General features: G+C 44.2%; 1 protein-coding gene across 1 annotated transcript in view; it reads right to left on the reverse strand.

The window, feature by feature from the left end:
* Nucleotides 1-13,570, reverse strand: part of Dstyk (dual serine/threonine and tyrosine protein kinase) — a 49,010-nt gene that overhangs the window by 11,833 nt on the left and 23,607 nt on the right. The window contains exons 3-5 of the mRNA XM_059281213.1: nt 6,143-6,806; nt 1,069-1,301; nt 196-279 (exon numbers count right to left, since the gene is read on the reverse strand). Coding sequence (XP_059137196.1) covers nt 196-279; nt 1,069-1,301; nt 6,143-6,806 — 981 coding nt within the window. The remainder of the gene's footprint in view (nt 1-195; nt 280-1,068; nt 1,302-6,142; nt 6,807-13,570) is intronic.

The following is a 13,570-nucleotide window of genomic DNA, read 5'->3' on the forward strand; positions in this document are numbered from 1 at the left end:
GGCTTTTTAAGGGTTAAGGGGAGCATTTGTAGTCATTAATTGAGAATAGGCATACAACAGAATTCTCTCAGAGAGCGAAACCAGAATAATGACCACCCTACTTTAACAGCATGATCTAAGAATCTGTTCTGTTGGAGAGTCTAAGATGTAAGTAGCCCAACATAGATTGAAAAGACTTCTCTGAGGAACACTCACCTGCTTAATTTGTTCCCAAAGCATCCTCGTAACTGAGGACCCAGAGTGAAATGTGACTTCAACATGATAAGCGGCATTTAAGATCTGAAAGAGAACATGTGAAGAAGTATATACAGATAGTCATTTCGGAACAATTTCAAGAGCAAGTCCAAGTTGGGTGTGGTGGTATACATACACCTTTAATCCCTGTACTTGGGAGGAAGAGGAAGAAGGCGGGAATCTCTGAGGCCACCCTGTTCTACATAGCAAGTTCTCAGCCAGCCAGGTCTACAGAGTGAGAGTCAGTCTCTCTCTCTCTCTCTCTCTCTCTCTCTCTCTCTCTCTCTCTCTCTCTCTCTCTCTCTCTCTCTAACACACACACACACACACACACACACACACACACACACACACACCAAAAAAAGCGTAGTTGGCCAGACACAGACCATGACTGTAATCCCAGCACTTGGGAGGTGGAGAGGTGGAGACAAGAGAATGAGGAGTTCAAGACCAGCCTTGACCAGAAGAGCAAGTTCAAGGCCAGGCCAGTCTTGGCTACATGGTCCCCACTCCTACCTTCTGCTGTCCAAACAAAAGAATTAGTCCAGCCTGAATATTCACAAATTTATCCCTCAATATATAGAGTCAACTCAAGTTCATCACCCCTACTTTGTGACTAATTAGGTTCTTTACTTTCTATTTATTTTTATCAACTGTGATTTTACAATTCATCAGCACCTCCCCAGGCAGTAGTCATGTAGTAGGAAAACAAAATGAAATTTCAACTAGACTGTTTCAAAGGGAAATCCTTGGCTAATTTGAGGTTAGGCTTGTGTGTGAATTACTCTACATGTTATCTGTGACACAGTGTCTTAGCGACCATTCTTTTCATACCTGTTTGAGATAATTGCTGGTAATATGAACTGAGACATCCTGTGATTTTTCAAGGCTCTGCAGACACCGTTCCAGGGTCCCAACAAAGCTTTCCCGTAGGTAATCCACTGAGCTGATCAGCTTGTTGGCCACCGCCTGGTTAAGCCTGGAGATGATGAGCTCTTGGATCTGTCGGATGCAGCATTTGATCTCTCTGGTGCCTACTGTTTCTCCATTCTCAGGGACAATGACATCTACAGAGGTAGAGACTACACTAGTTAGCCGTGAAGGAAAGGTGCAGACACATTAAATAAGGGCATCTCCCAAGTCATCACCGGTGAACTACCGTGATGGTAGCCATGGAAAGATATGGTTGGAACTGGGCGGTGGTGGCACACGCCTTTAATCCCAGCGCTTGGGAGGCAGAGCCAGATGGATCTCTGTGAGTTCGAGGCAAGCCTGGTCTACAGAGTGAGATCCAGGAAAGGCACCAAAACTACACAGAGAAACCCTGTCTCGAAACCGCCCCCCCCCAAAAAAAAAAAAAGAAAGAAAGAAAGAAAGAAAGAAAGAGAGAGAGAGAGAGAAAGAAAGAAAGAAAGAAAGAAAGAAAGAAAGAAAGAAAGAAAAGAAAGAAAAGATATGGTTGGCTATCAAATTCTGACTCCAGGCAATGCTCAGCCACTTACATTAAATAAGATCCTGAAAATGAACAGTTATGTCCAAAACGAGTCTGTTGATCTTAGTAGCTTTTAGGTTCAGTTACAGGAGGAAAAGAACACCATTTTCACTCAGTGGAAACTATTTAAAAGGCATTATATGTAGATAACCTAACTTCATCTTCAAGGGACCTTTGTTGGTAGATACTAATGGATATATTCTGTAGGTCAGGAAACAGCCTCAGAGATAAGACAAATTGGGCACTGTGGTGATATTTTATTTGTGCACCCCAATAAAGCTTATCTGGGGATCAGAGGAAAAAGCCAGCCACTATATTAAACATAGAGGTCAGGCAGTAGTAGTACATGCCTTTAATCCTAGCATTCGGGAAGCAGAGATCCATGGGGATCTCTGGAGTTCAAGGCCATACTGGGAACAGAGCCAGGTATGGTGGCACATGCCTTTAATCCCAGTGCTAGTTAACCATAGAGGTCTGGAGGTCTGTACAGACAGACAGGAAGTGATAGAGCTGGGCAGAAAGAGGAAGTGGTGTAGCTGGGTGGAGAGAGGAAGTGAGATGGCAGAGCACAGAAAGGATATAGGCGTGAGTATACAGGAAGTAGCTCTCTCCAGAGGCTGAGGAGTTGGTAAGGTGAGGTTGGCTGTGGCTTGTCCTATTCCTCTGATCTCTCAGTTTTCACCCCAATATCTGGCTTCAAGTTTTTTATTAATAAGACCATTTACCAATTCATCTTACAGGGCACTGGGGGAAAAGATGAGCAGTCAGGAAGCAATACAGCCAGAATTTGGGCACAACCTCACTTCCAAATCTAGGCTCTTTGTTAAATCTCACACTATCTGGCACAGTAATCAGACAAGCACTGATGCCACCTGTGCAGGCACAGGTGTCCAAATTTTCAACCAGCAATGACAACTGTATACACCCTCTGAATAGCTATGCTTCTGGAAGTTCTTTCTCCAGAACTCTGTCCTCACAAATCTCAGATTGTATGTACAATGCTACTAATTCAATCATTTGTAATAATAAATAGGCTGAAAATGATACAAGGTATATCCATTAGAAGATAGACTTAAATAACATTTGCAGAAAGTTCTCTGAGATACACATTAGAAGTCAAAGGGATCTAAGCAAAAGGACCTAAGGAGAGGAACTAGATGTTTGGGGAACAGCATCCTCATGTGTTTGAATTAAATATCATATATATGCATTTATCTTATTGGGGGAATGCAGTTCCATGGTATATTCTCTAGCATGCATGAGCCCTAGGGTCAATTCCCGCTACTATAAAACAAGGGAAAAAAAGGACATGTAACTCCCTACATAGCCCAGGCTGACCTCACACTTACGATTTTTCTGCCTCTGTCTCCTGAGAGCTGGGAGTACAGGCATATGCCACCACACCTAGATTAAAACATAAATATTTTCTAACGTACGTACATCCTGTTCCCCAGCATACATCCAAGACCGTTATTTAAAAACAAATAGCAACAGAAATCTGGTTATACCGGATTATGTGCAAGCCCTCTTTTAAATCACTTTATTATTGCTTCAAAGGTACTCAGAAAGGACTCAGAACAAGGTGAGAATCAGACATTGAATTGCACCTAATACGTAGCTCTTGAAGTGTGTGGGTCCACAGACCTACAACGCAGAAAGCAGAGTCTGACACTGAGCGGCTGGCTCCAGGTACTTCCACAGCTCTTCAACTAAACACTGTATCAAAGACACTCAACTTGGTATGCCTGCCACAACCCACTCCAACATTACACTGTCTGCCTAGCCCTGCTGCCCCGGCTGCTGTCGTCGTCTGTGGGTAAGACAGCAGCACTGGCGTTCCAGGATGCTTAGTGACGGGTTCAGACGACTTCCTAGAACTTCACTGAAATGAGCCTTTCTCAGCCACTAAAGATCCCTCTATTCATTTTTACTGAGAAAGGAGAGGAAATAAAGAAGGGAGGAAGGCAAGGAGGAGATACTTTGTCTTTTGCTGCAAGGTATAAGATGATGAATAACCCCACGTTCATATTCTTCAACTCTGGCATTTCAGAGCACAGAGGTGTACACGAAAAGAAAGTGAAATCTGACAGCAGTTACAGGTGAAATGTGTGGGGGCGTAACTGAGCACAGGTGACAGTAGACGGCAGAACTAGTGTCGACTCACAAAAGCAGCATTTGAAGGTGGGTCGGAGGTGGGAAAATGGCAGAACAGTAAGAGGTACTTCAGCTCTGAGGCTGGACACATGCAGAGGTCGGGAGAGTGTATGGGGGACAGCGAGCAGTGAAGACCAACCCAGTTAAAACTGCAGGGAGGTGACGAGTGGACCAAGACTGGCCCAGTTGACAAAGGCTCTGGTGAAGTCGAGAAAGAGAGAAACAAGCTAGGAGACTGCTTAGGTAAAAATACTTCAGACAGACTAAAGACAGAATGGAACCAGGAGTGTTTTGAATGCTTATATCCCAACACTTAGAGAGGCTGAGACAATTGCCTCAAAGCCAGCCTGGGTTATACAATGAAATCCTGTCTCAAAAAATATACAGAAAAGCAAAGCATAGGTAGATATAAAATTGCAAGGAACTCATGGGTACTTGACAACTAGTTAAATAAGAGAATTCGGGATAGGCTGAGGCTTTGAAGCTGGGTAACAGGAAGAAGGGGACATCAGTAACAGAATAGTTTAAGCCAGAGGTTCTCAACCTTCCCAATGCTGTGACCCTTTAATACAGTTCCTCATGTTGTGATGACTCCAACTATAAAATTATTTTGTTGCTACTTCATAACTGTAATTTTGCTACTGTTATGAATTATAATGTAAGTATCTGATATGCAGGATATCTGATATGTGACCCCTGTGAAAGGGTCATTCGACCCCCAAAGGGGTCTCAACCCACATGTTGAAAACAGCTGGTTTAAGCAGTAAAGCACTAAACTATAAAATACAGGTTCAAGGACTGGGTGTGGTGGTACGTTCCTTTAATCCCAGTACTCAGGAAGCCAAGGCAGGTGGATCTTTGTGAGTTTAAGGCCAACCTGGTCTACATAGTGAGTTCCAGGACATCCAGGGCTACACAGTGAGACTATGTTAACAAACCCTCTCTCTCTCTCTCTCTCTCTCTCTCTCTCTCTCTCTCTCTATATATATATATATATATATATATATACATACATATATATGTATATATGTATATATGTGTGTGTGTGTGTGTGTGTGTACACACACACACACGCACTCAAGAATTAGGCTGTCTCGGTTCATATTCTGTCTCTATTATTTACTAGTTGTAGGACCTTTAGCAAAATTGCTTAACCCTTTTAAGCCTTTTTGTTCTCTCATCTAAACAACAAAAATCAGCAGAACCTATGCAGCGAAGGTTCTGACAGACACAGCACTGACCAAGTCAGCGTGGCCTTCCATGGTTTTAGCACCCCTGAGATGACGTGCATGTGTACTCACGCCTGAAAACCTAAACAATAACTGAAAACAGTGTCATCTGAATTACTCTGCGGTACAGCTACTGCTCATGCGTGGATAGGCAAACAGCCGTCAGCATGAAGTCAGCAGCATCGAAACCGCAGACACCAAGAGCCCTGACTGATGGCTCTCCCCAGTTCTGTTAGTAGTCATGTGTGATGAATGAGAGACTGCCAGAAATGCTCATCATGCCTTGGGAAATTCTCCTGAGCTGGGTTTCAGGAGCAGCCTGAGGAGAAGATAAGACCACAGGACAAAAAGCAACCCAGTGAGGCCAAGCTGACAGAGCAAAGGTCAAAGTACAACAGGAAAATTCTTCAAGCAGCTCTTCTCAGGGACCCTGGGATGCAGACAGAAGGCGGAGATTAGAGAGCGCTAAGGATAAACTTAGGAAAAGCTAAGCTCATGGCCCACAGAGGAATGAAAGTGAATCTTAAGTCCATGAAAGCAAGAGGCCACCTCATCTAAATGATTAAGGTGCTGTGGCAGTTCGAATGTAATTGGTCCCCATAAGCTCCTAGGGAATGGCACTATTAGGTGTGGCCTTGTTGGAGTAGGTGTGGCCTTTTTGGAGGAAGTGTGTCACTGTTGAGGCTGGGCTTTGAGGTCTTATATGTTCAAGCTATGCCCAGTATGGACATAGACTACTGCTGCCTGAGGATCAAAATGTAGAACTCAGTTCCTCCAGCACCATGTCTGCCTGCATGACACCATGTCCCACCATGATGATAATGGATGGACTAAACCTCTGAAAATGTAAGCCACGCCATTAAATGTTTTCCTTTATAAGAGTTGCCATGGTCATGGTGTCTCTTCACAGCAACAGAAACCCTAACTATGACAGGTGCCCTCTTGCTGGACTTAAGAATCAGGGTATTCAATTTCTAGCCCAAAGAATCAGAGGCCTCTGCAGTCCCAACACCCGCTAAGCTCTAGAACCTACCTTTAAACTCCATGTTGGCAGCGTCATCCAGAAGTTCCTCTTTCATGGTGTTAAGTGTCTCAACAATCATGTCCTTCATTTCCTCCTGCTTTCGGTTGGCAATATTCATCAATGATTCATACAATTCATTCTCCTTTTTTCTAGTATATTCTAGACGTTTGGGAGTGATCTGCAGGTCCCGCTGCATGTCAAAAGCCTGGTTAATAAAGATGTCAAGGCAGTGGCAGTGCACCATGTTCAGAGCCTTGGCTGCATCCACTAGGCGGTTCTGTAGCAGCTGGTGAGAAAATGTACTCAACTGTCGCAGCTTCTCACTTTGCTCCACCAACATGCTCTGAGCTTTACTGTCCTGGTCGGAGCCTCCACAGTTCCTGTGGCTGCCGCTCAGATAGCCCAGCTCCACTAGCTGTTGATACAGTGGTGATCTGTCACACTCTGCTCTCCCACTGGAGGAGTCCATTATCTCTAGCTTGGGTGCTTTGAAAAAGAACACGGGAAAGGAGAAATACTTTCTGATTTCCTGAAGCTCTTGCTCATCCCTCTCAGACAGTTCATCTTTGTGAAGTGCATAGGTTATCACAGGCAAGAAATCATTGGCCAAGTCACCCAGAACATCTACGGCAGGCCGGTGGCTGTGGCATGGTGCCACCACAATATCCACTTCCTAGAAGGAGAGGGGTCAGGTCAGTACTTCAGGGTGGAAACCAATCCTTGCCTCCCTTGAGTTTCATCTACACTGGGACCAACATCCAGATGAATAATGGAGCAACTGGACTTCAGTGTACCCCAGTCACTTGTCCACCTCCTTCTTGGTTCTATACCCCCTTCTGTGACCTACAAAGGCAAGCATTCATGTAGATAGTGAAACAATATGTAGAAAGGATGGCAGGCCCAAATTCCTATTGATTCCCCATGGAAAGGAGACAAATAGTGTGAGAAAAATGGATTCTTAGGGCAACCATCAGACAGGAAGTAATCCTTATTCTTCCTCTTGCCTTCCTCTCACATCTCCATCCCCACCTGCCAGCCTGGATAACTCCAGCAGCTTTTAACTGTTGGTGTGTAAAGCATGTCATACCTTACAGTCTTTCCTGTTACAGAACCCCTGGCACTCTATTTCTCCTTATCTATGTTCAACACATTCATAGTGTACTCAGTAAAACTCATCTTGTTCAGACAGGAGTGGCAGTACATGCCACCTAGGACACAGTCCAGTCCAGGCCAATCTGGGCTGGAACCTAGGGAAATCCTATCTCGGAAGGGAACGGGAAGAACGAGGAAAAGAAAGAAAAGTGAAAAAGGAAAATGATGAGAAGAGGGGGAAGAAGAGGAGAGGAAGAACGAGAAGGGGAAGGAAAGGAAGGGAAGAGACGAGACCCTGTTCCCTGTTCCCTGCCTATAAATCCTTTCAAGGAAGAGGCCATATTTACTTACTCACTATTAGAATGCCAATGTCTAGCACAAGTAAATCCACAATGTAATCAGTTGTTGAACCAAGAGATCATTCTGCAGACTGATAGCCAAGGTCACCAAACACTGCTATCCTTTCCAAGACTCCACAGATGTTGTAATGGCTCAGTCAATTCGCTGTGGTAATACCATTAAGAAGGTGATCACTCGGGGGCTGGGGACGAGGCTCCCTGGCTAAGAGCACATAACAGAACTTCCTCTTAACTGATCTATATTCCCAATCTGTAAGGATGCTTCCAGAATGCCCTTTGGCTTTGAAATCAATCTTCCATGGGTCTTTTTCCTGTTCTATAGTTTCTGCTTTTGCCTTTTCTCTCTCTCCTGAGGAGGGGCACATATTTCTATCTAGTGTACAGTTGTTCCTTACCTCTCTGAAACTATGTCACAAACGTGTGAGTGGGGACTCTGGCCAGTCATCAATTATGTACATAACTACACAATTACTGTTGCCTTCAGAGATCTACAGAGTTAACTTACAGAATAGATCTTACAAAGTTCCAAAAGAATTCATCCTACATCTGCTCAAATTTAAGTCCTTAACAATGCCAGACTGAATATTTATTTGAAACCTAAGACAAGTTTGTTGTTTCTGTTTTGTTTTTGTCTTTTTGTTTTTGTTTTGTTTTGAAACAGGGTCTCTCTTATGTAGCCACCTGCCCTCAGACTTGCTACAGCCAACACTAGCCTTGAACTCCTGATCCTCTTTCTACCTCCCAAGTGCCTGTACTACAGTCCTGTACTACTGTTCTGGGCTGGAAGCAACTTTCTTCTTTTTACATTTTACTTTGTGTGTGTGCATGCGTGTGTGTGTGTGTGTGTGTGTGCGTGCGTGTACACATGTGGAATCAAAAAACAACTAGCAGAAATTGTTCATTTTACCATAGGTCAAGCTGTCAGGTCTGGAGGCACACACACTAGGCATCTTGCCTGCCCTGGAGGTATCTATATTTGATAAAATATATTTTAAAATGAAATCCTGAGATATCCTCCCCTCTGATACTTTTTTAGATATGAAAAGCCAGGGAAAGCTGGCCTGTGTTTCTATCCAACACCTGTCTTCTATTGGCACTGATACGTGTTTGTACTATATTTTTGTTTTGTTCTTCATCTTTTCCATTCTTTACAAAGCACAAGTTCTCACCTTCTTGCTAACAAAGAACTAAACTTGCCAGGCTGTGGTTTAAACCCAGCAGAGGTAGTCAGATCTCTGAGTTGGGAGGCCAGCCTGGTCTATAGAGCAAGTTCCAAGACAGCCAGGGCTACACAAAGAAACCCTGTCTCGAAACATCCCCCCACCCAAAAAGAACCCTAAACTTTATTTTCAGGTAAGTCACATGATACTTTAGTCACCTGAACTCCAAGGAACCGAAGAGTCTTTCAGCATCTCCTCATTTGTAATTTGAGCAAACTACATAAATCCATCCACTCTTTACCCAAACCCAGGTCAAGAGGAATTGCTGTTTCATCTCTGCCTCAGATTGCAGGGAGTGTGTTCTAGTTGGAAAACATGCCTGGCTCTCATCTTGCTGTCCATAACAACCCTTTTTACTACCCTGACTTACACATACTGGAATGTGAGCAGTCACTTCGGGGAATCATTTTCAAAATGCTGGTATGTAACAAATTTTGAGGTTTAGATTGGAATACACAATTACATAAATAACAGCAGAAAGTCACATGTAATGATGAGAAAAGACTGAGAGAGTCCTAAGGACCAGAGGGAAAGCGAGAATGAGAGGAGGAAGCTGGTATTTGTATGATGGGGTCAGAGGACTCTTCAGGAGTTGGTTCTTTCCTCATTATCGTGAGGCGAGCTTTCTAGTTTCTGCTGCTGTGCTGCACAACACTCCAGGCTAACTGACCCACTCAGTTCTCCTGTCTCAGTTCAACTTCCCACCTCGCTGAGGACCCTGGGATTACAATGCGTGCTGGCACATCAGGCTTGTCAGGAGGCTCCAGATTGATTTTAGGCCTGCTTTCACCCAATGAACCATCTCTCCGGCTCATACACTAGATAAAATATATACAGTTTTGTTTTGGTTTTTAACCCAGCTCCTCTAATTATACACCCCCAACCCCTGAGACAGGGTCTCAGGTAGCCCAGTTTGGCCTCAAACTTGCTATGTTGTCAAGAAGGATCTTGAACTCCTGATCCTCCTGCCTCTACCTCTGAATGCTAGCTACATTACAGACATGCATTACCATGCTTTCCTTATGCAGTGCTGAAGACTAAACCCTGGGCTTCCTATGTGGTAGGCAAGTACTCTACAATAGAGCTATACTCCAGCCCCCCAGATATATTGTAGAAAGATATAATCAATTTTATTATAGGAAGAAAGCAAAATATTTGAAATCAAAGTATTATTTAGAAAATTTTCGCTTGAGGGAATTCATAGTCGGTACCGTAAACCTGATCAAAAGCCCAAGGCTGGGAGGTCACAGGCCATAGGAGGGAAACGCCCACTGCTGCCTTGCTAACTAACCATGCTGTCGAACAGCTGGCCTCAGCCTTAGCCAGACAAGCTTCTCTCTGTAGTGGCCAGCAATTAACTAGGAAACGCAAAACTGGTCAAAATGCTGGGATTATGTGACTGGGCCTTACATAGGATATCTCGATAAACCCCACATGCATTAAGGCATAGGGAACATGCTGGGAAGGGGGTAGAAAGAATGTAAGAGCCAGAGGATGGGGAGGAGTGCTGAGAACCGCCATCTTCTGGAAGACACGGCCAGGGTACCCATGAACTCACTGTAGCTTTAGACACCTGCACAAGATCAAGTCAACAAGACCAGTCAACATTCCAACAGGCAGCACTAATTGGACTAAATGGTCACAAAAAATGGGTGGGAGTGGACACATGAAGTGGAGATGGGGACATGTTAGGTGCTTAGAAAGAGTGAGAGGGAAAGGGTTAAGGATAGAAATGATGAGGATTTGTTACATTAAGAAATTGTCAAAGAATAAATAAAAGATATATTTCATCAAATTAATTTTTTTCAGAATAATTTTATTTGGTTAAATTTTATAAAGTAAATTTTCAGGTTTTCCTCAAAGGACCACTTTTGCATAAGGAAACCATCAGCCAAAACTGTCGAGTCCCTAAGACCAACACCTACCCTTAAGAGAACAGAAAGAGCCGGGCGGTGGTGGCGCACACCCTTAATCCAGCACTCAGGAGGCAGAGGCAGGTGGATCTCTGTGAGTTCGAGGCCAGCCTGGTCTGTAGAGCTAGTTCCAGGACAGCCAGGGCCATACAGAGAAACCCTGTCTTGAAAAGCAGAGAGAGAGAGAGAGAGAGAGAGAGAGAGAGAGAACTAGCAGAAAGAACAGTTGACTTCATTTACTCATAGATACAAATTCGTTAAAAGATAAAGATGGTGGTGCACGCCTTTAATCCCAGCACTCGGGAGGCAGAGCCAGGCGGATCTCTGTGAGTTCGAGGCCAGCCCGGGCTACCAAGTGAGTTCCAGGAAAAGGCGCAAAGCTACACAGAGAAACCCTGTCTCGAAAAAAATTAAAAACAAAACAAAACAAAACAAAACAAAAAGATAAAGAGTGTCAGTGCCTCCAACTGCAGGAAATGGGTTCTGGTTGGAAAACCTGCTTGACACTCATCTTGCTGCTCAGAACCACATCTGCTGCTGCCCTGACTTCTGTGTGCTGGAGAGCGAGCAATCTTTAGGGCAGTACTTTCTGAAAGTTAGTGCACAGTACATTTCCTGAGCTCACTTTGCTACATAGCCCCAGCTGGCCTGGACCTTACTACATATACTCTGTTGGCCTCAAACTTGTGTCAATCCTCCTGCCTCACATCTGAAGTGCTGGGATTACAGGCAGGTGCCACCACACCTGGCAGATTAAGGGCTTTGTAATGATATATTGGCACTTTTGAGAACAACTGTATACTCCTAAACCTCTGCATTGCTGTTCTGCAGTGTTCTGTTCTGTTTTAGGGGTTCTCTTTTTGTTCTGAGACAGGCTCTCCATGTATGTAGGCCTTAAACTCACTATGTAGCACAAAGTAGGCTCCAACTTCGAATCTTCCTGTTTCAACCTTCTCAATGCTGGAAGGACTACTACGCCTGGCTATCTGTAAATATGTGTTGCCCTAAACGAAACTGGACAGAAGACAAACCAGCCTCTCCTCCTGTCCCCAGACCGTTCACTGTGCAGCTGGTCTCACGGCTCTCCCATGAGTGCAGGCTGACACTCAAGCAGCAGTCAGTACAATCTAGACTGCGGTGTGACTTGATTCTGTAGTACAACCACGGCTAAGGGATGACTCATATGTTATGGGTGTAAACAAAAGGGAATCCAGTACTGTCTTCTGGAGGCAAAGAGTAGAAAATAATAATTAATACTGAGTGGATGAACCAGAGCGGTCCTAAGTCCATCATAGCCACCTGAGACAGAAGTCTGACCTCAATGGTCTAGTTCATGAAGGGTATATACCTTCCTACCACCCAGAACAGTGCCTATAACTAGACGGCATACAGTAAGGAACTGCGGATTAACTGATGAAGAAACAATGCTTTTATTACTTGCTCAAAACCACATGCAATCATCATATAAACTCTTCCACCCTTCAGGTCACATCACACACATTTATCTGAAACTGCTGTTTGAAGCAATAACTAAGCATTTTTTTTCCTTAATCAAGGGAAAAATCTTAGGAGATCATGATGAAATCCCTTGATTTCATTTGAATCACAATAGAAGAATTCTCCTGTAGAACATACTCTGCACAAATTCACAGGCCCCAGAGAAGGTTTCCGTTAACCAGCCACTTCTCTGGCAGGATTAAGAGAGTGTAAAAGAAGGGGAGGTGGGGACTGGGAGGAGTGGAGGGAAGGGAGGCTGTGGTCAGGATATATTGTATGAGAGAAGAACTTAAAAGAAGAAAAAAGGAAAATTTTTAAAAAGAAAGAATGGAAAAGAAAGTGCTCACTACTCTCAGACACTAGAATCACAGCTCTTTGGTTCTTTTTCGTATGAAGTGGCAATCGCCAAGCGGCATCAATCACTCAATCCCTGAAAACGGCTGAGTGTTTCCTAAGAATATCTGCTCTTGCTGGTAGGGACTTTGTAGCTCACAGCACACTGCTAAAGCTCAGCTACATAAAGGATGATGGCCTGGTTGGTTTTGTTTCTTTTTTTTTTTTTCAACCTGACACAAGCTAGAGTTGTCTCAAAAGAGACAAGCCTGTGGGATATTTTCATAATTAGTGATTGATCTGAGGGGGCCCAGCCTATTGTGGGTGGTACCTCTCCTGAGCAGGTGGCGTGGGTTCTATAAGAAAGCAGTCTGAAAAAGTCATGAAGAACAAGCCAGTGAGCAGCACCCCTCCATGGTCTCTGCTTCAGTTCCTCCTCCAGGTTCCTGCCTTGAGTTCCTGCCCTGACTTCCCTCAGTGATGGAGTGAGGCCTGAGAGTTGCAAGCTGAAACAGACCCTCTCCTCCCCAAGGTGCTTTTGGTCATGTGTTCACCACAGCAACAGAGACCTAACTCAGACAGGCGACTGCTCTGTGACTCCAAAGCTGTATATTCAAGCTGAAGTTGGGAATTGGCAAGTGTCTTGGCTTTTTCCACATCCAAAGCCTCAGGTTCATGACCACATGGAAAGCAGCGTACACTAATCTGTAACAGCCTGCTCTTGTAAAGCCACTACACAGTGCAGCCCTTGCCCTACCCATCCTTTTTTCTTTTTCTCTTTTTTCTTTCTTTCTTTTCTTTTCTTTTTCTTTTTCTTTTTTTTTTTTTTTTTTTTTTGAGGAAAAACACTTTATCAGAGGCTTAGGAAGGGCTGTCCCCCACAGGGCAGATCTTGGGCGTCTCTCTGCCACTGAGAGAGCCCTCCCCATCTTTGCCCGTTGTATTCCTCCCCGGCCTCTCTTATGGGCACTTGAAAAGGTTTCTTACTGTTCTACAGGCTTGACTCTGACTTCCCTTCCACTT

This window comes from Peromyscus eremicus, chromosome 15 (genome assembly GCF_949786415.1).
Source record: "Peromyscus eremicus chromosome 15, PerEre_H2_v1, whole genome shotgun sequence".
In the NCBI taxonomy this organism is placed as follows: Eukaryota; Metazoa; Chordata; class Mammalia; order Rodentia; family Cricetidae; genus Peromyscus; species Peromyscus eremicus.